General features: G+C 38.0%; 1 protein-coding gene across 1 annotated transcript; it reads left to right on the top strand.

Annotated features, from left to right (window-relative positions):
- npepps (aminopeptidase puromycin sensitive) lies at positions 1 to 27009 on the top strand. The gene is made up of 23 exons (XM_028017375.1): positions 1 to 388; positions 8201 to 8285; positions 8487 to 8564; positions 8658 to 8779; positions 10994 to 11101; positions 12575 to 12775; positions 13012 to 13108; positions 13189 to 13222; positions 13618 to 13732; positions 15024 to 15188; positions 16306 to 16410; positions 16490 to 16550; positions 16640 to 16749; positions 17073 to 17136; positions 18025 to 18164; positions 18246 to 18380; positions 19034 to 19253; positions 20121 to 20263; positions 22167 to 22223; positions 22861 to 22968; positions 24227 to 24382; positions 24564 to 24611; positions 25614 to 27009. The coding sequence occupies exons 1-23, from the start codon at positions 83 to 85 to the stop codon at positions 25758 to 25760; spliced, it is 2805 nt and encodes a 934-aa protein (XP_027873176.1). The 5' UTR covers positions 1 to 82; the 3' UTR covers positions 25761 to 27009.
- The last annotated feature ends 700 nt before the right edge of the window (positions 27010 to 27709 follow it).

Below are 27709 nucleotides of genomic sequence, written 5' to 3'. Positions count from 1 at the left end.
CTTCTCTTGAACTCGACGCTGATTAAGTGAAGTTGTTTGGGCTGTACAAGAACGAAGAGTAGCGCTGAAAGGGTTTCAGTTCATGTTGCTGCTCTTCGGACGCACCGTTCCGCTCCTTTTCACGCGTACAGTCACCAGCTACTGTCCATCCGCACTGCCGAAACCCAACTTCATCAATTCTGTGTTTATAAAAATCGCAAAGATAAACGGCGCTACTACACACAGTTCCTCGTTCAGCAGCGCAAGCGGCCAAAATACAGGAACCATGCCCGAAAGAAGGCCCTTCGTGCGGTTACCTACTGACGTTTGCCCCGTCAACTATGGGTTGTGTCTGAAGCCAGATCTGATCGACTTCACCTTTGACGGCAAGCTGGAGGCACAAGTGGAGGTAAGTTGCTTGGCTTCAGACATGGATGATGTTGTCTGAGCCTGCCAAGCAGGGATTTTGTTACGTAATCTGACCAGCTAACGTTGCCACTCGCTAGCCAATTTATCGTGGTTCACTGATCACGAGTAAATTTTCACATCTAGCCCGCTAGCTGTTGTTGTGGGTGTGTTAACTGAAGGTCGCTAATGTAGATTTGTAAGCGTTTCGCATTGGCATGGAAAGCAGCAAGAGACTTTTGTATAGTATTAATGGGCTAGTCACTAAAGCTAACACAGCTGTGCACAAGGTAGCAGACCTGCACTCTCATGTTAGCATAGCCTACTGTTTAAATATCTATCTAAGCTAGCCTTCATGCTAACAGCGTCTGCCTGCAAGTCTAACGTTAGACCAGTTTAGATAGCCTAACAACTAAATATTACTTTAATAATAATTATTACTGCCTCAAACAAGCCGAGGTACAGCTAACTAATGCTGTCAAGTGTTTGCTAAATCATGGCAACATCGTGTCGCTCCCTCCCACTCGCTCACCCAGTCTGTCTGACAGTTGCCCGTTGTAACAGCAGTTTAGTTGCACAAAGATGGGTAGTATCTAGCTACAAATACTCCGTTAATTTAGTTTTCAGTTGTTTATTTATATAGCGCCAATTCACAACACGCCTCGACGCACTTCAATTCAATCATACATACACTGCAGTTGGTCCTACTCGTCAAACAGTGCATGGAGTTCAGTTAATTATTCAAATTAGTTTCAAATGTTTTCTATCTAAGGAAACCCAGCAGATCGCATTGTGTCATTGACTTTGCAGCACACTCTCTTAGCAAGCATGCAGTGATCGTGAGAGGAAAAACTCTTGCAGAACCTGGCTCAGTGTGAGGGGTTGTCTGCCGCGACCGACTTGAGGTTAAGAAGACTGACTGACTGATGTAGGAGTACATTTTAAATGCATGTAAAAAGTTAATAGAAGGAGAGTAAGAACGTTTAGTTGTTGGCAGAATTTTCTCAGACTACTAGATGCAGCTTTCATGGATATAGAAAGCATAAAGTTAACAGTTGAAATAACAGAGAAGGAGATAGTGATGTTGTCCCCTTTAGAATGAGGCATGAACGGACCAGAACCAGGGAGAACCTTCTTTCCGGACTGCATTCCACCATGACAGATCGGGCCGTGCGACTTTAACATAAGCATTCTCTGTTGTTGTTATTTTATTATCTGACTACTGAACCTTTTGTGCCACTTGGAGATTAAAAAAAACATTAATGTTTATTGTCACTGGAAGTACTTTTCCTTCTTTTAACATATGAACACTATCTTCTTTAAGTATTAGTTTTATAAGTTTAATGGTAAACAATTTGATTTGGAAATATTTTTTCTTCCTAAATTTATTTTGAAATTTTGTTTTTATTTTAGTCTTTAAAATCTTACAATTTTGACATAACTTTATATTTTTGTTTATCCGACATCATTTCTAAATATTAAATCAGATGTTGTGATCAGTTACTCCAGTAGCCTTTTTGTGAAACATGTTTTGTTCTCTTGAGTAACTTGTTGGACGGCTACTTTTTATTGGAGTAAAAATATGTTGACGTTGTGATACTCTTTCTTCAGTACAATGTTTTGCTATACTACCCAGCTACGATTAGGCTCTTTAGGAGCATAATATGTACTTATATCCCTAAAAAAAGATACATAAATACCACCAATAAGTATTTTTAAAAAAACTATATTGATGCTAAAGCCACTACAAGATTATTTTTGGCTATTTAAATTAAAATTTTAGTTCATGTCCAATCTCTGAAGAATCATAATTTGCACAGAACTATCATTTTTTGCTGTCTGACAGCATTTTAAAATATTACATGAGCTGCTATCAGCTTACTCATTACTTTAGTAGCTTTTTGTATTAAATATTTTTTCACTCTTAAGTAATTTCTTGGACGGCTAATTTTTACTCGTACTGGAGTAAAAATAGGTTGACGTGATGGTACTATTACTCGACTACAATTTTTGGCTATTCTACTCAACACTGTCTATATTATAATTCTGTACAACCCAATGTATAATTAAGAAAACCAATCTTAATGTAAAATAGGCCACAATAAAAAAATCAGTAGCTCTACATAGTGTGCACTTCCGCCCATTGTGTGGCCACCAACATATCAGCCACCTGTGCAAACATGTCCCTGCTTGTAAACTCTCTCTCACTGCACATTAACAGAACATAATTCAATACCCAGCTTATTATGTTCTTGTATAAACATGTGGATTTGCAAATAGTACTGCATATAGCTAGCTGTGCCTTGGAAATGTAAATATACTTGTTGAACTTCTGCACATTTTGTCCAGTTAACACCACAAACGTGAGTGTGTTTTATTGTATCCTGTGTGATAAACCGACACAAAGTAAAACAGTAAAGTAGTGCATGATTAGGTGGAAGGAAAATGATGCATTTTCCTTCCACTTGCATCATTTTCCTTCCACTTAAGACTTGAATTTTTACAATTTCAAGTCTAAAGATTTTTGTAGTTTTGTAACTGTGTTGCACAATGTTAGAAAATCTGGCTCTTGATAAATATTGAGATGACAGTCAGGTACGAAATCATCTTTCGTCTCTTTCTCACCAGTGCCTCCATCACTTGGAAAATATTAACCAACAATTATTGCCCTCCAAATTGAACTTTGCAATATGAATACTGTGCACACTGAGAGGATATGCTATATATTTTTGCGACATATTCTGCTGTTTGTATTCAGCATTTAAGATGTATCTCGTATTAAAATTCAGCAAAACCAATTGCCTTCCAAGTTACGTAATTATTAAATACATTCCACCTATGTGAAATTAAAATCAGAAGTTTGTTACTATTGTGGAGATGTTTAAAGCAATGTTAGGTTATAAAACAATATTCCAAGTTTGGAAGATTTTTGCTGAATGATGTTTGAAGAACCATCCAAAAATAAATCATTGCACAACTGTGAACATAGCAAACTATAGTATCCACCTAAACTGACAAGCTTTACAACAAGAGCATAATTCAGAAGCAGCAAAGAAATTATTGGTGACAATGGAGGGGCTGCAGAGATGCAGTGCGAAGACGGCTGGACCTAATACAGGTCAATGTTGGAAAAAACAAAGCAAAGACACTGGAGGAAGCAAAAGACTAGACTTTAAACAATCGAGAGTATTCTTGTGTTAAAATACCCCAAAGTTCAGATCCAAGCTGGAAATCATTCCCAAGATTTTATTATTTTTGTTTGAGGATACCGTCCAGCTAACATGACCAAACACAAACCATTTTGTAAAGTAGAACAGGCAAAAATGTCAGTCTCTAGACGAGCAAAGTTGGTAGAGATGTACCCTAAAAGACTTGCAGGTGGTTTTACATGGTAATGACTTGGCGTTATATTATTGGTCTTGTGAAGAGGATGGTCCATGTTGTCCAATATGTCCTCGTTTGTACGGTCATCTCCAGAGGTTCCACAGTAGGACACAGTACGTAGTCAACTTTATCATCTTGTTCAGCTTTCAAGGGTTTATTCACACCAGCCACATTTAGTCCGCTTTAATCAAACTCTAGTAATTTGCCTAGAAAGTCCATTTTGTTTGGGGAGATGTCAATGTTCAATCAAACTCTGATGCAGACCAAGAAAGTGAACTCTGGTCTGGCTACAAACCTAGGTTTCAATTCAGTTGTAGTAAACTCTGGCAACACATATGTGAACGCCTAGTGGATTGGAGACCGCACCAAAAGCAGGAAGCAGTCTATAGTGCAAGGCATTCTGGGTAAATGCAACCAAAACAAAGCGTGAGTGTAACACTCGTGGTCTTTTACCAACAACAAAAGTGAAATCCTACAACTGCCAAAATCTGACTGCTCCATTTTTATTTATATTTAGTGAAGAAGGAAGTTGCACTTGTCGTGTTTATGTGTTCAAATGTTGCAATGGAACCGGATCTACGGGACTATCTGATGTGAAAACATCTTAAGTTACTGGTTGTGATGCTGCTACTCCAACAGATGATGACAGAAGTGGTTACACACTCCTCAACAAGATTATAGAAGAAATGCTGCATGCAGTTTAGAAACGCCAAAGGACTTAAAGTACAAGGAGTACATTCTGCTTTTTTTTTACTGCTGCTTGTTTGACACATTCCTGTTTCTCCTGAAACTTAACTTTTGTTTTTAAATTCAAGAAGAGATGATTGTTTCCACCCCATGCCACCAAGCGGTCCACCTGCTCTTTGTACTCAATATCTTCTACATATATGATGCGCTTGACAACTGCAGTGTAATTCGAGTATGTCTGCAGATGGCAGGGCTATGACTATAGGTGGAAGTTTCAGGTGTACACAGTGAAAAGGAGTGGGCAGAGTACTGTCCTGTGTGGTGCTCCTGTTTTTTATATTGCAGGATAATTTCAAAGCAAATGTAGTGCTACTGTTTGACAGTAGATATGGAAAAGTTTACATTTAATATTTTAATGGAATATGCATTTTATTTACCGGACGTATTTCAGAGTCATGGAGAATGACGTTTCCTGTAACGTCAGGAGGGAAAACTAAGCATAGATTCTTAGTTATGGGCTGCTGATCAACTGGATCAAGTGTGGTCGCAAAAAGCCCAGTGGTTGTTTGGGCTTTTTATGGTCAACCTGTCACACTCTCAAAGCATGGCAGTTGTAATGGTAGCAGCTTACTTGTTTAAAGGTGAACAGTAGTTGCGTTACAGGTGTTTTCAGTAATGATGACAGTCTGTGCAAGCAGTTAGAACTGGTTCCATGAACTTTATCAAGTCACGACGGCCCTCAAAATCAACCGTGCCTATTGGCATCATGTTTTCCCCCCATAATTTAGCAGTTTCTATCATCGCATCCTCACCTTCGTATCAGTAATTATTGAATGAGAGGCTGCTGAGCAAGGCTGAAAGAGCGCTATTGAGGTGTTTATATTTCTAAATAGAACCGCATCGGACTCTGGACCGTTTCTCTTTCCTGTTCAACGCCATCTTTGTTTGAGTATTAACGACTCCGCTTATGACCAGCGGCGCCCTCACTACAATACAAAAAGAAGGTCTTAGCAGACGTTATTAGTTAAATCAATTAATTCGAAACGTAATGAGTTTGTCGAGTTCTTTATATTTCAAAACAGAACGGCATGAAGTGCATTTTACATTCCACACCGGGGTCCCTTTGGACCGTTTCTGTTTCCCGTTCTTGATTCCTGTGTCAGCTGGCTCTGCTTAGGGATGACCAGTGGCGCCCTCTGCTGGACGGCGGCCAAACTGCAACAAAAGTAGATTTTACTCGATAATTAACTGTAACTTGATTGATTGTTTGCAACCCTATTAGCAATCGTGACCACTTTAAAAAAATAAAAATAAAAGCAGAATTTAAAAAAAATTTTCCTGGCCTGTGATTCAGTCAACTTGTATTCTCAAAGCAAAGTAGTTACAGCAACATATCAGCTTAACTAAAGGTGAACAGATGTTGCATTGCAGGTGTTTTTGGTAATGATGACAGATGGTTTTTGCAGCCAGTTAGAACTGGTACTTGAAAGAGAAAGCACGCAATGAGCATCTGTTTGCTATGTACATTTGATGTTTCTCACCATTAGCACACATAGGGAGGGTCCTGCTGGGGTTAGTGTTATTCAGTAGCAGTCATAGTTGATGAAGTATCACATGCTGCTGATTTCTGACGCTTATTTTATTTGTAATGTTCCAATTTGAGTCCCCTCCACGCCTCCTGTTTGATTGCTCAATCCGCAGTTGCACCAAATTCTGCAACAATCAGATTTTGTAATTCTAAAAGCAACTTTTTAAGAAACTGGACTGAAATCAGATGGTCACTTGTTTTGCTATCACAAAATGTGTGTATATAGACAAGAGGCAGTTTAGAGAGGGAGGCGCTTCCCTCTGAAAAGACACTACACACTTTCACTTATCCAACTGTTGGCGAAGTTTGAAATGCATTTTAAAAGTCCTTTCAGGTTTAAGTATCTGCCTTCACTCGCAAACTGTCCTGACAGTTGATTTCAAACACAGGAGGATCATGCCTCAGTTTTTACAAACCTTAAGAAAACAAAAACATTTCACATTATCTCTACCTCATTTGAAAACATCTTGACAAAAGCATTTATTTTAAAATAAAGTTTCAACCCTGGTTCAGTCCATGTCTTGAAGTGAGAAGTTTGCGTTGCATAAGGTCTCAGCGGGTTAATATAATGTGCTCCAAAGGCTCAGCAGTCTGTCTTTCTGCCTTCTGTCATGTTTCATAATTGCGGCCAGTTTTCCGCCTTGTCAGTCTCACAGCTGACAGCTGTGTCAAAACTCCCGTGCTACAAACTGTCAATGTCACTGTTACAGTGCACCAGCGTCTGTTCGCCCTAACAATAAATTCACAGTCATTTCTACAAATTTTTTTGCATCACAATTTAGAACGATCTGCTGCAGTAATCCTCAATTTTTCCATGTAAGACTTTACAAAGCAGTGCTGCAACAAAGACCTGCACTTTTCAGCCTTGTTGTCATAAATTATTAAATGATTCTGTTTTATTATTTAACTTGTTTTACATAAAAGTTTAATTTTTCCAACTTTAAGATTGGAAATTTAAGTAATAGTCCTTAGATGTTGGGTTTCTGAGTAATAAAGTTAGAGGGATGTTGTTTAGAAGGGCAGAAAAAGAAAGGGAAGGTAGTAAATGGTGTCTGGGGGTTGGGATTTGAACCCAGGAGAGCTGCGTCAAGGTCCATATCTTCCATATACGTAGTCACACAACTCCAAAATCCAATCTGGCAACCATTCATCAAACAGCGTAGCAATGGCTGAAGTTATATTGTGTTGTAGATTTAATCATTGTATTGCTAATATTGTTGACATTATCATTGAATGAAGCTTTGAGCAAATCTATCTGGGTTCCCAACTTGGAACTGGAGCGCATTTAAGTGCGATTCTGATTAATTTATCACTGGATTCAAGTTTAAGTTCACATCTTCCGGTATTTGTTCGTTGTCACTATATCATAAATTAATAAATGCTGAAATTTCTTCACAATCCCATTGAAGTGAGCCTGAGTACTACTGGAGGCCCTGGTTCCACAGTTTGAGAACCATGGACCAAGTGTGTCTTTCTCTCGCCTTGCTCTGTGCTGGATGGGTTGGGGAATAGTTTCGTTTCCAACTTTTAAACATTTAGACATGTTGGATGTGTTCCAGGCTCTGATCCCATTTCAGTGCAAAGTGCAAGATTCAGACAAAGTTTCATTTACACTTTGGGTTTCCTTGCAAGCTGGATGTCTGAAAAGAGTTGAGCTAAATAGAGCAGAACTAGACTTTAAAGAGGGAGTTTTATTAGGGCGTCCATATTAAGTCTATCGCAATAAGCAGTAAATCAATAAATTGCTCAATTTCTTTTTACCGTAATTGAAAGACTGAGAGAGACAATGAAGACAAAGTGTCTGTAACAAAAAAAAATAGTTCAAAACTTTGGTATTCCTTTTTATTTGTTTTTTGGTGGTTTTGTTTTTTTACTTTGGTGTCAAATGTTTGTTGACAATGTGCATTGAGATTCACAACACATTTGCGTGTGGAAAAAATAAATAAAAACAGCTCATCCAGCTATCTACAGTTTAGAACGCACTATTTTTTTTAGAATTTACGCACTATTTTTGGTCTTGAGGGCTTTCTATACTCAGACAGGCTGGATGGGTGAGCATTTCTCACACGTCGTATTGTGCGTAAACACAAACTGCAACCATAAATCATGTCTGTTTGTGACTCAGTAGATTAAACTGTTTTCTGTCAATATTTACAGGTCATACAGGCTACAAATCAGATCGTGATGAACTGCGCTGACATTGACATTATCACAGCTTCTTTCGTACCAGAAGGAGCAGATGGTGAGAGTCACACTTTCAGTTTGGCTTTTCCTCCTTCCTTTTGTCATGTCACTATCCTCACTAAAATACTGTGTTGACCTCTTTCACCTCTGTGTCAGCTGACTGAAAAGTCACACTAGTGTTATTTTTTCCAAGTCATCAGCCTTCCTCTCTCTCTCTTTCTCTTTCTCTGTCTGTGTTTCTCTGTTTTCCTTGGTTCAGAAATCAATGCCACAGGCTTCAACTATCAAAATGAGGATGAAAAAGTCACCCTGTCGTTTCCAAGTTCCCTACAGAAAGGTATGGAGGGGTTTTGCCTGTCAAAGAGTTGTTCAGAAAACGTGTAAAAAACGAGAACAAATAGCGGTGCTCTTTCTGTGAATGCCTCCACAGGCTCTGGCACGTTGAAGATTGAATTTGTTGGGGAACTGAACGACAAAATGAAAGGATTCTATAGAAGTAAATATACAACGGCTGCTGGAGAGACCCGGTATGCAGCCGTCACACAGTTTGAGGTGAGTGGATGGCGTCCGCAGGATGGAAAAACACAGTAGGCAGATTTATTGTTATACTCTCAATTCAGATGCTATTGAAGAAATAAGCTTGATACAAAGAGGTGAGGAAATTTGTTTTTATTTCTTTATTGTACTACCCAATACTTATTGGGTATACCTGATATTCTGCTTTCAGGATGAATCTAAAATGCAATAAAACAATTACAGATGAACCTAATGTGTTTTTCTCTAAACGTTTGAATTCACATGTCCAACTTCTCAAGAAGAAATGATAGTAACCAGTGGTGTTGCAGACATCAAGGAGAGCAGTCTGCATCAGCCACTGTTTGAGCCTTTACTGTGTCAAGTCCAGCAGTGTCAAAAGTGCGGTCCAGGGGCCATTTGAGGCCCTTGAAATGGTTTTGTTTGGCCGCTGAGCACAAGTTTTAAAAAAATGTTGCCAACATCGGTCGCCAATACAAAATGATTGGTGTAGATGAAACTTGGAAACTGTACACATTATTAAAAGAAAAACAGAGTATTAGGGCCATACTAAGAAAACAATGACAGTAATATTATGAAAATAAAGTTGTAATGTAGCAGGAATAAGGTCGCAAAACACGGGAATAAATTTTTGTTATGACTTTATTCTGATAATTTAAATTTTTTATCTTCTTAGGGTGGCCCTGAATCATATTCTGTCGTAAAACAGGAACAGTCTGCAGGACCTGCTTTTTGTGTTTTCGATCTTTAATATATAGGTTTCATAAAAAAACTTATTGTTGAGTCGGTAAAACTTTAAAAAAGTCACAGCAAACTAATTTTTAAATTTTTTATTTTATTAATTTTGTGTCCCAACAGTAGTTGAGGCAAGGCAAAATGTTTGGACGCCACTTTTCTAGTCAAAACGAAACTGCCCTAAACTTTGTAAATGATACAGTGACAGCCCCGAATTACCTGAATAAATTACAACTCTATTTAAAGAGTATAGCTAAATGTAAAAACTTTCAGTAACAATAGGATTTTACATGGTATAGACGTTGAATATTTTCCTAATTTTCAGAGATCATATTGCACTGGGAGGCAGCAGACAGTGTATATCCTGTCATTTTCCCTCCAACAGCGCCCCTAGTGGCCACATTAAGCATTACAGTTAGTGCGCTGAAGATCCAAAGATCTCACGGTACCCCAACTGAAACAAACAAGGTGTAATAATTTAAAAAATGAAAATGATGGTATTCGCCCTCAAGGCATGTCTTTCTCTGTCCTCCATGTTTCCGCTAAAGCAGCTCCATGGACAGGAAGGCGCCGGTTCTTTACTGGTTCTATAAAAGAACTGGTTTGGTTTTCTGGAGCCTGAGAAGCAACTCGTTAAATCTTTCACAATCTCAATCAGCTGATCTTTGATCAGTAAACACAACAATAAACACAACATCGAGGGCAAACGACACCTGGTGAAGTTAACAGGGTTCTTGAATTTCAGTTTGGTGTTTTCAAGGTTTGGAACGTGCTTAATTTCTGGGTAAAGTCTAGAAAGTGATCAATTTTCAAACTGCACAGTTTAATAATAAAGTTTAATCAAATGCTTGGTTAAAAGTCTAAATTTGGAAACCTTACAGTTGAAACCAGATGTTTTCATACACCTAATAGAAAGACACATTTTTTCTCACTGTCTGAAGTTAAATCAGACTACGTTTTAATTGCTTTTAGTTAATCATCTATGGATAATTATTGACTAGTTTTTTGTTTGAAATAAATGAAATCCTGCCAAACTGGTGCTATGACCTTTTCTGTTTAATCCCGAGTTTTCACTTCATGACGCTATATTTTTAATTTTTAAGCAGTTATGAGGCACAGTGGCAAAAGTTAAACTTATTCTGTGCCAGTTACTCAACAGGGTGTTGCTAGGTAACCAAAGAGTGAGCGAGTTGCTAGGTAACCAAAGAGTGAGCGAGTCAGTTGATTCCGCCAAATTTGCTTAGCTGGCCGTGAAAATTCTGTCAGATTCTGTTAGACTCATTATGTATTGATATTAATCACATGTTTAACGGGATATATTGTTATGGATTTATGATAAATGATACAATAAATGCCCCCCGCCCCCTACTTAGGTATTTTCTTATGTTCTGTTTTTCTTTTATCACCCAGCCAGTGACCAAGTCCCTCTGAACTAAGCAACGTCTTAATAAAACTCAAGTTTTTAAAATTTTTCTTCCTCCCTCTCGTCTCTTTCAGGCCACTGATGCCCGCAGAGCTTTTCCCTGTTGGGACGAGCCCGCCATTAAAGCCACGTTTGACATCACTCTGATAGTTCCCAAGGACAGAGTCGCCTTGTCCAATATGGTATGTCATCTGTTCACACCTCATTATCAGAAACTCTGGTCTCCACGCCTCCCCAAGTTGCTCTCTGCTGCCAACTTTCTGACATCTGTGTTTGTCGTCCTCTCAGTTTCCATAACATTAGGCAGATGGACGGCATTTTCTGCTGCAGGCTACTGCTATATTTATATGAGCAATAAGCTTAGTCATTGGGTGTCGGTCTGAAGTGAAAGCTTTTGTATCTACGTTTAATCAGCAGCCACTATCTGTTGGAGGTTATATATTCCACCACACCCCTCATAGCTAACATTTCAACTGATGTGTGCTGGGTAAATAAATCTGGCTCTTTCTGAGAAATGAGTAAAACTGGGAGTTTGTTAGTCACAGGAAGTTTTGACTAACAAAGCTAACGAGTAAGTCTTATTTCATTTACACCATTTTGTTAGGTATGTATGGAATTAATTTCTTGCCAAAATGTTGCAAAATAAAACATTTTATAAACTGGTCTAGAGTAGAAAATTATCTCTCCTTCACATAGGAAGAAAAGTCACGCATTATCTCAGGCTACATTCAAACAGCAGAACAATGCGGGGGTTTTCCCCCAAAATTGTGACCCAAATCTGACTTTTTCACGGCAGTCCGAACGGTCCAATCCGATATTTTCTATGTGGTGCTAATTCAGATACATATCCGATTGGTTTCAAAGCGTTTGGAGTCTGAATGATCATGTTGCATTTTCCCCGGCTTTCATCTTTTTTCAACAAGAAATTAAACCTCAAATATTTTCATTGTTTGAGGGGGAATCAGACATTTGCCCTGGTGGCTTTAAGTTGATGCCTTTAAATCTTTTAAAATCACAGTTTTACTCCTTTGCTTTTAACATGGTATGAGGCCGACACCAGCTGTTTTTCCATTACAAATGTGCGCAAAACTTTGTCAACATTCTGCTAATGTTGAAAAGAACACAATTTCGCAGTTGAGGTGGTTACATTAATAAGAAACACAATTAAAATCACACATGAATATGTTTGTCTGCGTGATAATTCATTAAAAAACGTGCTATTCCATCATCCTCCAACTACTTCTTGTTCTCTTCTTCTTTGTGTTTTGCACCAGTGGCAGCAATGTTGATTCATAACTCGTTTGATTTAAAAAAAAAAAATAATAAAAATGTTTCCATTGCTGTTTTGCAAAATAAATAAATTTTGGTAGCCAAAATAAAAATCACCTCATCTTTGCCCCAAAACCTTTTAACAAAAAACAATTATTTATTTATTTTTTGTATGTATTGTGTTTCCATTAAGCAATTTTATTTGGAAAATGTCAGACTGGGCAATTATATGGTCAATAGAAACACAGCTAGTGTCTGTTCTACTTGCATTTAATTTAAGCATAAGTAGATTTAAAATTCTGCCTTTAATTTTTGTCTTTGCCTTGTTTCTTCTTTGTGCTGTTTTCAAATGACGATATATTTATGTTATGGTTTCCTCTTTCCAGGATGTCGTTCATCAAAAGCCATACCCAGCTGATGTAAACCTCGTGGAAGTAAAGTTCGGCACCACGCCCATCATGTCCACATACCTCGTAGCTTTTGTGATCGGTGAATATGACTTTGTGGAGACCCAGTCGTCAGATGGCGTAAAGGTACGGGTCTACACGCCCGTCGGGAAGGCAGAACAAGGGAAATTTGCATTGGAGGTGAGAATATTATGTTGGGAATTAAACCAACCGAACGGGTCCGTTTGCTTTATGTTCTCTTTTATTTTCACTAAAAATTATGACTGAAGCAGCAAATAAATTAAATGTAACTGAAACTTGCATGAATGTGCTTTTATCCTGCCATGTTTTGTGTGTGCTTGTTAGTTTTTCTCATTTTCAGGTGCTGACGGTGGATAAAAGTCACAATAACAGGCTTTAAAAAAAATTTTGTACAGGTTGCTTCTAAGACTTTACCGTTCTACAAAGACTACTTCAGTGTTCCTTATCCATTACCTAAAATTGATCTCATAGCTATTGCTGATTTTGCTGCTGGTGAGTAGCTACCAAACCTATGCTTCTCTGAGGAATTTAAAACATTTAGAGTAAAACTCAGTTTTCTGTCTGCCTCTTAGGTGCCATGGAAAACTGGGGCCTTGTTACATACAGGTGAGCTTCAGTGAGAATCATTTATATTTGGATTGTAGTAAAACATTAATGGTATTAACGTTGGCAGTGTTTTAAAGCCTGAGGCTGAAACTACTAATGCAGTAGCAATTTTAAAATGGTTAATTAAGACTATTAACATGGCTTAATTAAAACTATAACTTTTCAGAATATACCAATCGCTCATGAGTGTTGATCATATGCAATACAGATCACATGGGTTGGCTGTTAATTTTTTAATGTAGTTATAAACTCTACTGGCTGTGTGATCTGGCAAAAAGGAAAGATAATATTACGTTAATTTATACAAAACATACAATACTGAACAGATTTACAACAGTAAGGCTGTAAATTTTACAGAAAGTCAAATAAATGTCACAGCTGATATTTGTTTCCAGGGAGACTGCACTGCTAATCGACCCGAAGAACTCGTGCTCGTCATCCAGGCAGTGGGTGGCGCTAGTGGTCGGACATGAACTCGCCCACCAGTGGTTTGGAAACCTGGTGACCATGGTAATAATCCAGAACGCTCACTAGTAACTTTTAAAGGGAAATATCATCTTGCACCTCCCGAGGTGACTACAGTTAACTAAAACTAATGAAAACTGAAACTTTTTTGCTAACTGAAATAAATAAAAATGGCAGTTAATGGGGGGAAATTTATAGGTAACTGGAACTATATTGTACATTTATGAAACTAACTAAAAAATATTACAATTGTAGACATAATATGCTTTGTTTTTATGTTTATGAATCTATTTAGCCTTCCGAGCTGATGTGAAATGGGTATATATTTTCCTACACAAGTAGTTTCCACAGTTCAGTGATGTCAGCACGCCCAGAGCCGCCATCTTGTTTGAAAATAATGTTTCGTAGCTTCTATTTATTTTGACTTTGAATTCAAGTCAACAAAATATAAGGGCCAGGCTAAGATTTTATTTTTTTTATAATTTTTTATTTTATGTACCCCTCCAGGGGGTCTTTTGTGGGCTCTAGTGTCCCTTATATGATAGTAGGCTGACAGGAAACGGGGAAGGAGAGGTGGGAAGACATGCGGCAAATGCCGTCAGGTCCGGGAGTCGAACCCGCGACGGCCGCGTCGAGGACTCAAGGCCTCCAAATATGGGTGGCACTATCCGCTACGTCATCACGGCATGCCCAAGATTTTATTTTTTTAATTACAATAATAAAGTCATAATATTAGAAGAATAATGTAATTTTAAGAGAAAAACATGAATGTTGAGCATTTTGGTATAGGTTTGACCAATAATTCTTAATAGGAAAACTTAATAGTTTGATGTAATGTGTTAAAAGATTATCAGTAGCTTTGTTTTGATACGATTGTGCAAACAACTATGTCTATTTTTAATAAAGAATCACTGACTGAGCTCGATAATCAAGTTTTTTCTCAATTTGAAGAAGTTTTTTTCTGGTAAAAATTTTTTTTTCTGTTTATATTTTCACTATCTCATTGTCATTAAACAAATATTTCTCCTTATACTCTGTCATACAACTCAATGAAGGGATGATTGAAATAAAAGCCACTTTTTGAAAATATATTTCTGTGACTTGTAATCTTTTTTAGAAAAGAAAGCAAGGGGAAAAAATATTAAAATAGGATCTGGTATAAAAAAATTGCAGGCTAATTGATCGTCCTATGATGCACATCTCACCAGTCTGTTTATAGAAGCTCTTAAAGTGAAACTTAACCCAATTAAGATCTTATCCCACAGATCACTTGTGTTGAGATTCGGCAGCTGTTCATGGACAACGTTCCCCTGACTGAATGTGTGTCTGTGTGCAGGAATGGTGGACTCACCTCTGGCTCAATGAGGGGTTTGCCTCCTGGATTGAGTACCTGTGTGTGGATCACTGCTTCCCAGAGTATGACATCTGGACCCAGTTTGTCTCAGCAGATTACACCCGGGCTCTGGACTTGGACGCGCTGGACAGCAGCCATCCCATAGAGGTAGGACAACCAGGAACCGGACGGGTTTTATTCTCCTGGGGAGACTGTCGATCAGGACTGCAGCTGACGATTATTTTATTAATCAAGTATTCTGACGATTAATCGATTGATTGGATTAAAAAAATTGGCACATTCTACACATTATATTGAACCTTTTCAGCTTTTTTATACAATATTAGAAATGCATTAAAATATGTAATGGAACAAATCAATTGCTTTTTTAAAATGAGAAAATAACTGTTTTATTGCCTAAAATGCAATAGCATAGAATTTCTTTAGTGAATATGAACTGGATGAAGCTAAAACTATGAGGCCACCTGAGGAGTTTTGATTAAAACATATTTATAGAAAAAAGTGTGTTTTTAACTTAAATGCAAAATGTTTACATTTGGTACATTTTTGTCTTAATTGCTGCTATGAATATGTTGGTTTTTTTGACAAGTGTCCTTTTTTGAGTCTGTATACTTAAGTTAGCGATTAATCGATTGCTAAAATAGTTTACGATCGTTTTAATAATCGATTCATCTCAATTAATCAGATGAATTGTTTCAACCCTACTGTCATTAAATGGTTTGTCTGAAAGGTGATCATGAATCATAAGACATTTCGACTAAAATGATCAATCAGATTAATCGATTACTGAAATGATCAACTAATTTAGAAGTCAAATAATCATTAACTGGAGAATGCAGACTCAAAAAAAATAATAATCCACTTGCTGAAAACTAAAATGCATTCGGAGCAGCAATTAAGCCAAAATCGAACAAACGATATGTACATTTTGCATTTAAGATGCATATAAAGAAAATAATAGTCTGTAAATACCCACAGCTCCTCAAAGTGGCAAAAAAGCCTCCAGCTTTCACTATAAAATTAACCAGATAAGTCAAGCGGAAAGGTTTGAGCATTTCACATTATTTAGTTGCTTCTTTTAATGTATTTTTAATATGGTCTAAAGAAGACTTAAAAGAAAAATGTGGCCTCTTTTAATGTGATTAATTGCCAAAATAATCAATCGATTACTAAAATAACCTCTAGTTGCAGCCCTAGAAGACATTGTTTTGTTTACTTCATCAAGGGTGAAATTATCGTGATGTTTTCTGGCTGTGTGTTTCAGGTGAACGTGGGCCATCCATCAGAGGTAGATGAAATATTTGATGCCATCTCCTACAGTAAAGGAGCGTCTGTGATCCGCATGTTGCACAACTACATTGGAGACAAGGTTGGTGATCTCCAACTCGTGGCCCGGCGCTGTCGCTGCACCAATCTATTTCAGTCGATCTTTCAATGTGTCTTCACAGGACTTTAGGAAAGGAATGAATTCCTATCTTTTAAAGTTCCAACATAAAAATGCATCAACAGGTAAGACCCGTCAATTAGCATTGTGTCCAGCTGAAGTTATTTTACAATGGCCGCCACTTGTTGATCTAATTTTGGGCCGTTTTCCACAGAGGACCTCTGGGATTGTCTGGAACAGGCGAGTGGGAAACCCATTGCTGCAGTGATGAGTTCATGGACGAAGCAAATGGGCTTCCCAATCATAGTAGTTGACCAGGAGCAGGTGAGTCGTTTTATTTAATTTAGTTGATTTATTTACCATCTGGAAATACACTAAATGAAAAGATGTGCCTTTTTTTCTCACTGTCTGAAGTCAAATCTGACCAAACTGTTCTTGCTTTAAGTCAGTTAGAATGACCAAAATTACAAAACTTTGCGTGTACATTGTTTTGAGATTATTTTGTAATTGGTTTCAACCGTAGCGGTTACAATATATTTTGAACTTGATTGAAATGAAAATCTCTTGGTAATTTCTTCACTTTCTGTCTTCTTACTGGCGTAATTTTCCACTGTCTTAAAGTCGCTGTCTGATGATGTCATTTGCAGCAGGGTGATGACCGAATCCTTAAACTATCGCAGAAGAAGTTCTGTGCCAGTGGGCCACATAATGGTGAGCTTTGACTATTTACAATTAATAATCGGTTACATTTATTATTTCAGTTGTTTTGGGGGTTTTACTGTGTTTGTTTTTTATTTTGGATATTTAAAATGTCTTCCAATTCCCAGTGTAAATTGTTCTTTATAAATCAAAATTTATTGATCTTTGAGAGGGCGTATTATTATTATTATTAATTTACTTGGAAAAAAAAAAACAATGTTACAACATTGTTATTTATTTTAATCATTTCCAGGACAATTTATCAACAGGCCTAGCAGTTAGCATTAGTAAATGTTAAAGGGGCAGTATTATACATTTTCCAAGTAAATTGTGCCGTTTTATAGCACAATCAAGTAACTGTTGCTTTCAGTTGTTATAAAAATGCTTTATATATCAAATATAACTTACAAGAAATTTTAATTTATAGTTTAACGCTTTGAAATTGGGCCTCTGTCTCTTTAAGAAGCTTTTACTCTTTGCGACATGCCACCTTCAGGACTTTGACAACAATGCTCATCCATTATACTGTTTGCAGTATCCCTTTGTAGAAAATAGCTTCTTTTTTAAATGTTTTCTTAAATCTGAAGGGCTTTTATTTTTAAACAACACCCTGATATTGAAAATATTTCAAATTGAGTCCTGTTCACAAAGTTGCAGCTTCTACTATGAAGAGTTTTGTGATTTGCTACGCAACCAATTCTTTGGATTAGTTAAGAATGATGCGTTTACTGATAGGGGAAAAAATCTGATTTTCAAGTTTCAGGACTTGAAGTTGGGTGATTTCAGTTACCAGATGATTTTTCTGTCTGTCTACCTGTTTTTTTTTAATCCTTTGGACTTCACTCAAAGATTATTTATCCTTTGAGTGAATTTAAATTCTCCACCTGTTTTGTCGGACAGGTGAGAATTGCCCCAGTTGGATGGTGCCTATTAGTATTTGTACTAGTGAGGACCCCAAATGCTCCAAACTCAGGATTTTGCTGGAAAAATCTGAGACGTCTGTGACTCTTAATGGCGTTGGTCCGGATCAGTGGATCAAGGTGCGCTCATGTTACACTTTAAACCCTGAAAACACAGTGTGAGGATGTGTTCCAGCTGTAACACATTCGTTCTGTTTGCAGATCAACCCTGGAACTGTTGGCTTTTACCGGATCCAGTACAGCGCGTCCATGATGGAGAGCCTGCTGCCGGGAATCAGAGACCTCAGCCTGCAGCCTGTGGACCGACTCGGCCTGCAGAATGACCTCTTCTCCCTCGTAGGTCTCACTGACGCACACGTCCTCTCTAAGTGAAGTTTTTACTGAGAAGAAACACATTTCAGGTCCATGTTGAGATGTATTGAACTCCTCTGTTTGTGCAGTAAACATTCTCTTCGGCACCAATACAAGATAGGGCGGAACAATAAATCAGTAACATTATATATTGCGATAAGATACATGATCAGTATCAATAGATAATACATCATTTAAATGTACATATTGAGCAGAATTTTGTTGCAAAACTCAAATAATAATAAAATGAATAAAAAAGTAAATATGGAGTACTCACTGAACTCCAATCAAGAATCGCACAGCATTCTGGGAGATGTAGGCAGAGGAAAAACTCTAGCTGCTAAACCTCTCAGTCAGCTATGCAAAGTTGGTGGAATCAGCTAACTCACTCTCTTTAGTTACCTAGCAACCCATTCTATGGTTACCTAGCAACAACCTGTGGAGCTACTGGCACAGCAGCAGTTTAAAGTTTCTCCACTGTGCCTTGTAACTGCTTAAAAATAAAAAACAACGGCATGGAGTGAAAACTGGATAAAACGGCAAATATAGTGCTCAATGAATAAAGGATGCAGCTGGTCCATGACTCCTTATATTTCATCATTGGGCATTTCTGCTCACTTCCTGTTCTGTGGCGTCAGTCTCGTGCAGGAATGATCAGCACAGTGGAGGTGCTGAAGCTGATGGAGGCGTTCGTCAACGAGCCGAACTACACCGTTTGGAGCGACCTGAGCTGCAACCTGGGAGTGCTGTCATCGCTGCTGTCTCACACTGAGTTTCACGAAGACATCCTGGAGTTCATCAGGGACCTCTTCGCCCCGATCGGCATCAAGCTGGGCTGGGACAGCAAGCCAGGCGAAGGTGAGGAGGAACGGCGTCATAAAATTACCGTCTTCACATTTAAACCAAATGCATATTTCTTTCCTTCTTAATAACACCTAATTAAATAACATGTTTAAAAATAACATTTCTCTCAGCATGTTTGTCTTTTATTTTATTTAATCAATCAAATATTTGGCATATTCAAAAGTGGCTTTAAGAACAGACTTTTCATTAGGTATAAAAACAAATCTTTGACTTTTTTTTCTTTGTCATTTATACTTTGTACGTCTGAGTGTTAGGGCCATAATAGAAAAATAAGATAAAATAAAATAATTAGAATAAAGTCAAAATTATAAAAATTAATTCAAAATAATGCGAGAGTAAAGTCTTAATAAAACAACTTTATTCTTGTAATTCCATAACTTCTTGCAATTTTATTATTTTATATTTATTTTCTTAGTTTGGCCCTAAAACATCGTCATAATATTTTATTTATATTTTATTAATGTTTAGTTTTTGTACATTATATATAAACTGGCAATCAAACCTCAACATTAGTGGGAGAAAAAGAGAAAAAATCTAAAAATGAATCGGATAATTATGCAAAACTAAGGCCTGACATTTTGAACATAACAACCATTTTGATCTGTTTTCAAAAACTATCCCTTGTAACATCAATTTAAAATTATGTTTTCCAGTACAAAAATTCTAGATATCAAATTAATCCACTTGTTTCATTCTTAATCCATTTTCAGGTTATGACTTTTTTGGCTTCCTCCAACAAAACGTTTAGTTTATTTTATCCTTCTTGTTATTGTTCAAATCCTTCCAAGACCCGAAGAATAATTTCTGCAGCTGCTGAAATGATTTCCCAATTTCTTTTCTTACATTTAATTTGGACTTCAGGCCATCTCGACGCCCTGCTGAGAGGCCTGGTTTTGGGGAAACTGGGCAAAGCGGGACACAAACCCACACTGGAGGAGGCCAGATGGAGATTCAAGGAGCATGTGGAGGCGAAGCAGGTTCTGCCTGCAGATCTGAGGAGCCCGGTAGGTGTAGCTCAAAGTTTTTACAGCACATGGGAGTGTTTTAAATCTGTTTAAGATGAATAAAATAAAGGGCCATGCTGAAAAATTTACTAATTTCCCTTACCAATTGTTTTTGTTGTTTATTTTTCTTATATTAGATGCACTACTCAAAAATCTTTTTTTTGGGTGGCATTTATGGAAAATGGAAAATGTCTTAATCCATATATCACTCTCCACTTAATAATATCTCCTTAAATAAGCTTCCTATATATAGAATATATACATATAATTTGTTTCCAGTCACGATTTTAAACTGTGGCAGGAAGCCGGAGCGCCCGGAGAGAAACCTGCAAATCTCTTTTTTATGTTTTATTTATGAAATTTAATTGCAAAATGTATTTCTAACATTTTGTAATTAAATGTTAGAAATACATTAATTATTTTTGAGCCTTTATTCTGAAATAAAGGCTCTAGTAAAGAAGGTTATGAGAGAGGGGATTCAAACTTTCTTGTTGCAAGGTAGCAGTCCTCCCAACTGAACCACTGTGCAACCGTTTTATTCACAAAATTTATGTTTTACTCACACCTACGGAGAATTTAGAGACCAATTAACCAAACAGTCATGATTTTAGACGGTGGCAGGAAGCCGGAGCGCATGGAGAGAAACCTGTAAAATCTTTTTACCCTTTGATCCCATAAAGTTTTTTGTGTCTCTGATCGTGAATGTTTCAGTAACTGAACCCATCAGGACACACATGTTCTGTTCCAGTCGCTTACACTTCTCCAGCCTCAAAATGCTCGCTTATTTTCTCATCTTCCATATTTCCTTCAACCAAATCAGATATTTTTAGCTCCTCTCCGAAAGCACCTTTATCGTCTTCGGGAGGAGGGGCTGGAGAAACCGTCGCATTCCTTGGGATTTCCTGGTGTTGCTCTACATCTGTTTGTTTTTCATAGACATACATGAAGCCCCTTCTGTACATGTCTTCACTGCAGTGGCGGTCTGCAGTGAAGACAGCCTTCAGTGTCTGCTGTCCGTGCATTAAGTAGGTGTAAAACTGTCCTGGGTCGGAACCACAGCAGATGACGGAGGACAGGTGATACCGCTCCAATCCACATTCTCCTGGCACATCGATGCTCGGGTTGGGAATGACTTTGTGTTTTGAAGAATTACACCTGGCCGACTGTGGCAGAAAAAAGACCAGGACATTGTTGTCGGTGAGGCAGTGTTTGTGATTTAACACTGACCCGCAGCCTGGACAAATAGGTTTGACCCCCAAATCCACCCAACAGCTATAAAGAGACGCTATGTCGTCTGGCGATGTGGAAGACGGGAGTACAACCAGGGGGCCATTACTCAACAGTAACTAAGGAATCCAGTACAGTTCCCTGTCTGTACTGCCACCAAAACAGTCGAGCCAGATTACAGTAAACACGATAACTCAAAGTCTATTCCTGTGCCCGGTGAGAAAGTTTTCTCCCTCAGCTCTGTCCGGACTGGGGAGATCTCTTGTGGAGAAATGCGTTTTCCTGGATGGTGGACGGCAGAGTGGATGAGACCCGCACAGCACGGGATCGATGACGCCTCAATAAACCTTTTCCGGAGCGAGACACCTCCTGGTCGCGCTCAGGTTCAGGGCGGATTGAAAAGTGGCATTCAGCCAACTGTTTTGGAAAACTTCAAGAAGTTAAGAATTAAACATAAAATCAGATTCTAATGTAATGACAAAGAAAATGGATCTAAAACCATATTAATACTTTCAGTGTCATTCTTTGTGGAAATTCAATGCAGATATTATAGGAAGAAAATGAAGCAGTTAAAAATTTGCAAGTTGACAAATAAATGATTACAAAGGGAATCGTTTGTGTCCCAAAGTCATCAACATTTAATGCTGAGTCTTTATTTCCTCTCTTTTCTCACCAGGTGTATCTAACAGTGCTGAAGCACGGAGACGCCGCCACATTGGACACGATGCTGAAGGTATGCCGGTTAAAAAAACATTTCTATTTCACACTTAGTTCTCTATAGTGCATGCTTCCAGGACTACAATGAACGATTATCTGTTATTGATTAATCTAGGAGTCCCAAACCTTTCCATACCAAACGTTTTTGATTCGGGACCCAATTGCAAACCTATAGACAAAGCTTCAAATTATGCAAAGAAAATTTACTTTTAGAGTGATTTTTATTCACTATTCCATCATTTTTATATCCATTTATGCATAAATTCTGCCTTATATTTTCTGATTTTAGTTGACTACAAGTTCTGTGGCGGAAAGGTTTATTGCCAGATAAAATATTTTTCATCAAAACCCACTCTTTTAATTATGACAAAATAAGTAATATTTCATATTAATCGCATCAAATTTTATTTTATTCCCACAGTTTTTCTGGCTTTTTGCAGTAGTCTTCTCCACAGCAGGGTCTTCTTGGTGTTTTTCTTGTCAGAACTGTTTCAATTTCTTGCTTGCTATGCTAGCAAGACTGAGAAATGTTGCCAGTCAGCTGAGAAACGGTGAACTGTGATGTAGAGACACAACTCTTGGAAAGCTGTGGATTATGAAAAGTTTTATCTTCTCTTCACCATTCTCTGTGTTTTCTCTGTTCGCTCCTGCAGCTCCATAAACAAGCCGACATGCAGGAGGAGAAAAATCGCATCGAGAGAGTTCTCGGCGCCATCTCGGCTCCCGATCTAATCCAGAAAGTCCTCAACTTCGCTCTCTCAGTACGCAAACTGTTTTTGTTTGTTTAGCTACATACTTCCAAGTGTTTTAGTTTCAGTTTGTACAGAGGAGAAAGAAATTTAACGAGAAATCCTTCATTTTGTTCAACTTGTTCAGTATTTAATCCCTGTCCCTGATCTCCATCTACATTGACTATTAATGTCCTAATCCAATCCTGCGAATCAGCTTGACGCATTTTTAATAGAATCTGTGAAAGGATTCCCTGAGTAAACTGAACTCTATCCCCCCATCAAGCACACATTGATTTGTTGTTTTATTGAGGCTGAGAAACTTTTTTTCACAGGAAAAGTGAATGCAATAACTTTTTGTCATGTGACCGTTTCCCCAGAAAACAATCTGAGGAAGAACTATACAGAGAGCTACGACGGAGTATTATGGCGGTAATATTACTAGAGTAAAGTTAGCTTTACAACAATAGCTGAAATGATGTTAAGTTGTAAAAGTGCAAGACGTAAACGTTTAACTCAAAATCTTGAATTAAAGAGCTACAGCAACAGTTTGGCGTCAAAGTATATTTGAATCTGGAAAGTCCCAGAATAAAGTCGTAAAAATGCCGGAACAAAGTCGTAAAAATGCCGGAACAAAGTCGTAAAAATGCCAGAACGACGTCATAAACTTTTAACATCTGCTACATAAAAAAATTAAAAAGAGAAATCTTGTGAAGTTATACTTTGGCGTCAGTTTAAAAAAGAGAAAATTCTTAATTTTTGAACACATCAGCATCAAATTATTACTTGTAGCAGGACTTTGAAACGATTGAAACGACTGTGTTTGGAAGAAAGAACACAGACTTGCTGAGCTGGTTACGTCACATCTTTATTCCTTTTTTCTCATTAAAACAAATTTTAAAAAATCTTAGCCTAGCCTTAATCTATTGTAGAGAGCAGCTGAAACACCAACCAATAAACTTTAGAATGGTCAAAGCATTAAGTTTGTGAAGCAGGAAATCTACCTTTTCTGTTTGTTTGTTATCCAGGTAAGTTTGACCTGAACAGCACTGAAATATGTTACAAACTGAAGTATTGAGTCATATTAAAATGGAGCAAACATGCTAGCATTAGCCTAGCATTTATTTGACTTAATTCCCACTCTGAGAGTCTGAACAGACACTTTAACTTCACCTGTTGCATATGACACAAAACTCCTCAGATGTTGTGTAAAAAAATGTAAACTGGATAACTCAGTGGTATTCGTTTTTATTCCAACTTAACTTTTCGTTGTGGATGTTGCCCCGGGCAGGAAGAGGTTCGTCCCCAGGACACGGTGTCTGTAATCGGAGGGGTGGCAGGAAGCAGTAAGCAAGGCCGGAAAGCTGCCTGGAAATTTGTCAGGGACAACTGGGAGGAGCTTTACAACCGCTACCAAGGAGGCTTCCTTATATCACGCCTCATCAAGGTAAGTGGAAAACTGATTTTCATTTGCTGGAAGCATCCCGTTGGACGTCTGTAGTGATTATATGTATGGAATATCATCACTTATTTGAGATAAAATGTCTTCCTTTTGTTTAGTTTTATTATTGTAGCAAAGGCTTTTATTATTCTGCTTTCCTGAACATTTAAGTTGTTTCTCTTTGCAGCTCACAGTCGATGGTTTTGCAATTGATAAAATGGCCACTGAAGTCAAGGTGAGGCTTAAACTATTTACTTTTTATGTTCTTTGTGAACTTTAGTCCGGACAAAATGGCAGATTGTCGACTCAAATATTTAAGCTAAAGAAACACGTCCTACCTTCAAAACATCCGCCCAACTTCCCACCATAAAAGGGAACTTATTATGCATAATTCACATTTTACATGTTTTTGTGTTTCCATTTGGGTTTTTACTGCTTCTAAAACCAACCCAAGCACTTAAAAAAAACAGCTTTTAATGTTTTTTGGTTTCTGGAGGTTTTTGAAATGGCATTGCCCCTCACCTAGTAACCCAGCAAAACCCATACCGTTACCTAGCAACCCAAGCTGAGCTCCAGAGCATTTAGTCATTTGGTTTTAGGATAGAATATACTTTATTGATCACCAAGGGGAAATTGCTTATTTGTTGTCAAATATTAGTAAATATAAATCTAACTATTAGTGACATAACATTTATAACACGTAACATTATAACTGATTTAGATATAACTTAATTAAATACATAAAAAACAAGCATGCAACTATTGTCGCCTATCTAAAATAATGGCCTATGTAATCTTTTTTGCCAAAATGTTTTTTGTTTGTTTTCCAAAAATTACTTTTGGCAAAAAATGACTTGAACCATAATTTTAGGAAGGTGACAATATGTGAATATAAATCTATAAATGAGTCCAGAGTTTTAGCAGTACAATGGCGGCTGGAAAAGACAAGTGTTTTATTGTTGACGTAAAATCCAGAAACCACTGGCAGCATCCTATTTCGTTGTGCAGGAAGCTCCGCTTCTGCTTTTCAAATATTTGTGGTCGCATAATTTTGCATCTGTTTGGAGGCATTTTCATTTCAGATGCGAGCATAAACACTGAGTTCTGTTAAATATTCAGAAGTGACCACTGACTTTCTGTAAAAAAATGAAACAAACATGTTTTATGAACAGACCACCGTTCATAAACATCAGGCTGCCTTGGTTTCATTAAAGGCCTTTGTGCGTTTCCTTTGCAGAGTTTCTTTGAGAGTCACCCTGCGCCGGCCGCTGAGCGCACCGTGGAGCAGTGCTGCGAGAACATCCTCCTGAACGCCGTCTGGCTGAAGCGCGACGCGGACGACATCCACCAGTATCTACTGCAGCGCAAGGCGCCCCCCGTCTGAGCCGCCTGCCTGCTGCATGCGCTCCCCATCCCTTCCTCCCTCCCTCCATCCCCGCTTCTCCTCCTCCCATCATCATAGCCGTCTCGCCCACATCCCGGGACTTTATATCAGACGGGGAGACACGATTAACTCCTAGCTTCCTTACTCTGAACTGTACAAAAGAAGAAGACAAAGCCAAGGATTGAACGGACCTTCTTGTTTTGTTTTTTGTTTGTTTTTGGAGGATGAGAGGAGTTGAATTTAATGAGAAAAGTCCATTTAATCAGACCAGGAATGTAGGTTTGCTCCCAGTCTGTCCATGACCAGAGGACATATCCATCGTCATCCGTCGGTGTGCAACGCTACTAAAGCTGTGCAAATGCAGCAGAACCCGGCCGGTCCAGAACCCGTTTCACGTGCCCCAATATGCACACCTTCCTCCATCCCTCCGTCATAGCTGAGAAAACTGTGAACCCAACTCCTTCTGCATGAAGTGTCATTTTTCAGCTTTGATTACTTCTATTTCCCATTTTTTTCTTCTTTATGGAAATTGATGACTTCAGTTTCTCTTTTTATTTTTTCTTCCTCATTCTGTCTCCTCTTCCTCCTCTTTCGGGCACTGTGATTGGGTGAAAGCCGAGCGCGTCTGGACAGAGGGAGCTTCTTAACACTAGTGTGTGTTGTAGTTTCCAACAGCACTGATTCTTCACTGCTAATAAATTGTTAGGACGGGGGCAAGCAGCGCTAGCATGGTACTATATTGTAAACTGTTTAATGCAAGCATTTTTTCTTATATTCTTTTAAAAGAAATAATGAAACTATTCATAAATCATGTCTCCACCCTCCCTTCATGCGCCTAAATCGGTTTGTATAGTTGGAGTCGAAGAAAAAAATAATAATTTAATCGCGTTTCTCTATCCGCTTCCAGCCATTAAATGACGATTCAGGAGTTTTTTTTATAAGACAACAGATGCAGTGATTTATTTAAGTGTTTAGATTGTCTTTATTCCAGGAAAAAATAAGAATAGCAACGTTTATGTTGCCTTTTATTCTGAAGGGACACCAGGAAACTCGGACTTGTCTTGATGGGACGGATTGATTTCCAGTGTAACTGTCAAACTGGGCCGCCTTAAAGCAGCCAATTGGTTTGCAGTAAATATTAAGCCCTAATGTGGAGATAATAGGTGACTTCCAATCAACATAAACTGTATCCAACATGGCAGGATCTGCAAACTTGTTAAAAAAAAATATATCTATCTAAAATTTCCAACTTGATGTGTTTTTTTTCGTCATTCAGCTTCTGCTTAGCTGCGTTTCCATTACAAATGTGTGCAAAACTTTGTCGATATTCCGCTAATGTAAAAAATACACAATTGCGTTGTTCCATTAAATGAGAAACGCAATTAAAATCACACCTGAACAAGTTTGTTCACGCAATAAGTCATTAAAAAACATGCTGCGCCATCCTCCTCTGACCACCTCCTGTCGTTTTCTTCGTCGTTTCCGCCAGTAGTAACGTCTAAATGTTGATCACATGACTCGTGTGATGCAAAAAAACTTTCCATTAAATAAGAAACGCAATTAAAATCACACCTGAGTGTGAATCACAAGTTCATTCACGCAATAAGTAATTAAAAAACATGCTGCGCCATCCTCCTCTGACCACTTCTTGTCGTTTTCTTCGTCATTTCCGCCAATAATGACGCCGGTTGTTGATCATGTGACTTGCTATGCGAAAAAAATGCTTCCACTGCAGTTTTGAGAAATAAACTAATTTTGATACGGCTGAAATTCCACCTCATCCTAACGCAAAAATGTAGCGAAAACATTAGTTTTTGTTCTAAATTGTCGTGTGTCCATTAAGCAGATATATTTTCCTAATATGCAATTTGTGCAATTATAAGGTTAATGGAAATGCAGCTACTAAGACTCTTTCCATCCTAAAATAAGTTTTATTTGTTAAAGCAACA

Source organism: Xiphophorus couchianus, chromosome 5 (assembly GCF_001444195.1).
Source record: "Xiphophorus couchianus chromosome 5, X_couchianus-1.0, whole genome shotgun sequence".
NCBI classification, from domain to species: Eukaryota; Metazoa; Chordata; class Actinopteri; order Cyprinodontiformes; family Poeciliidae; genus Xiphophorus; species Xiphophorus couchianus.
Note: the sequence above shows the minus strand (reverse complement) of the source record. Positions and strands in the feature narration are given on the sequence as shown.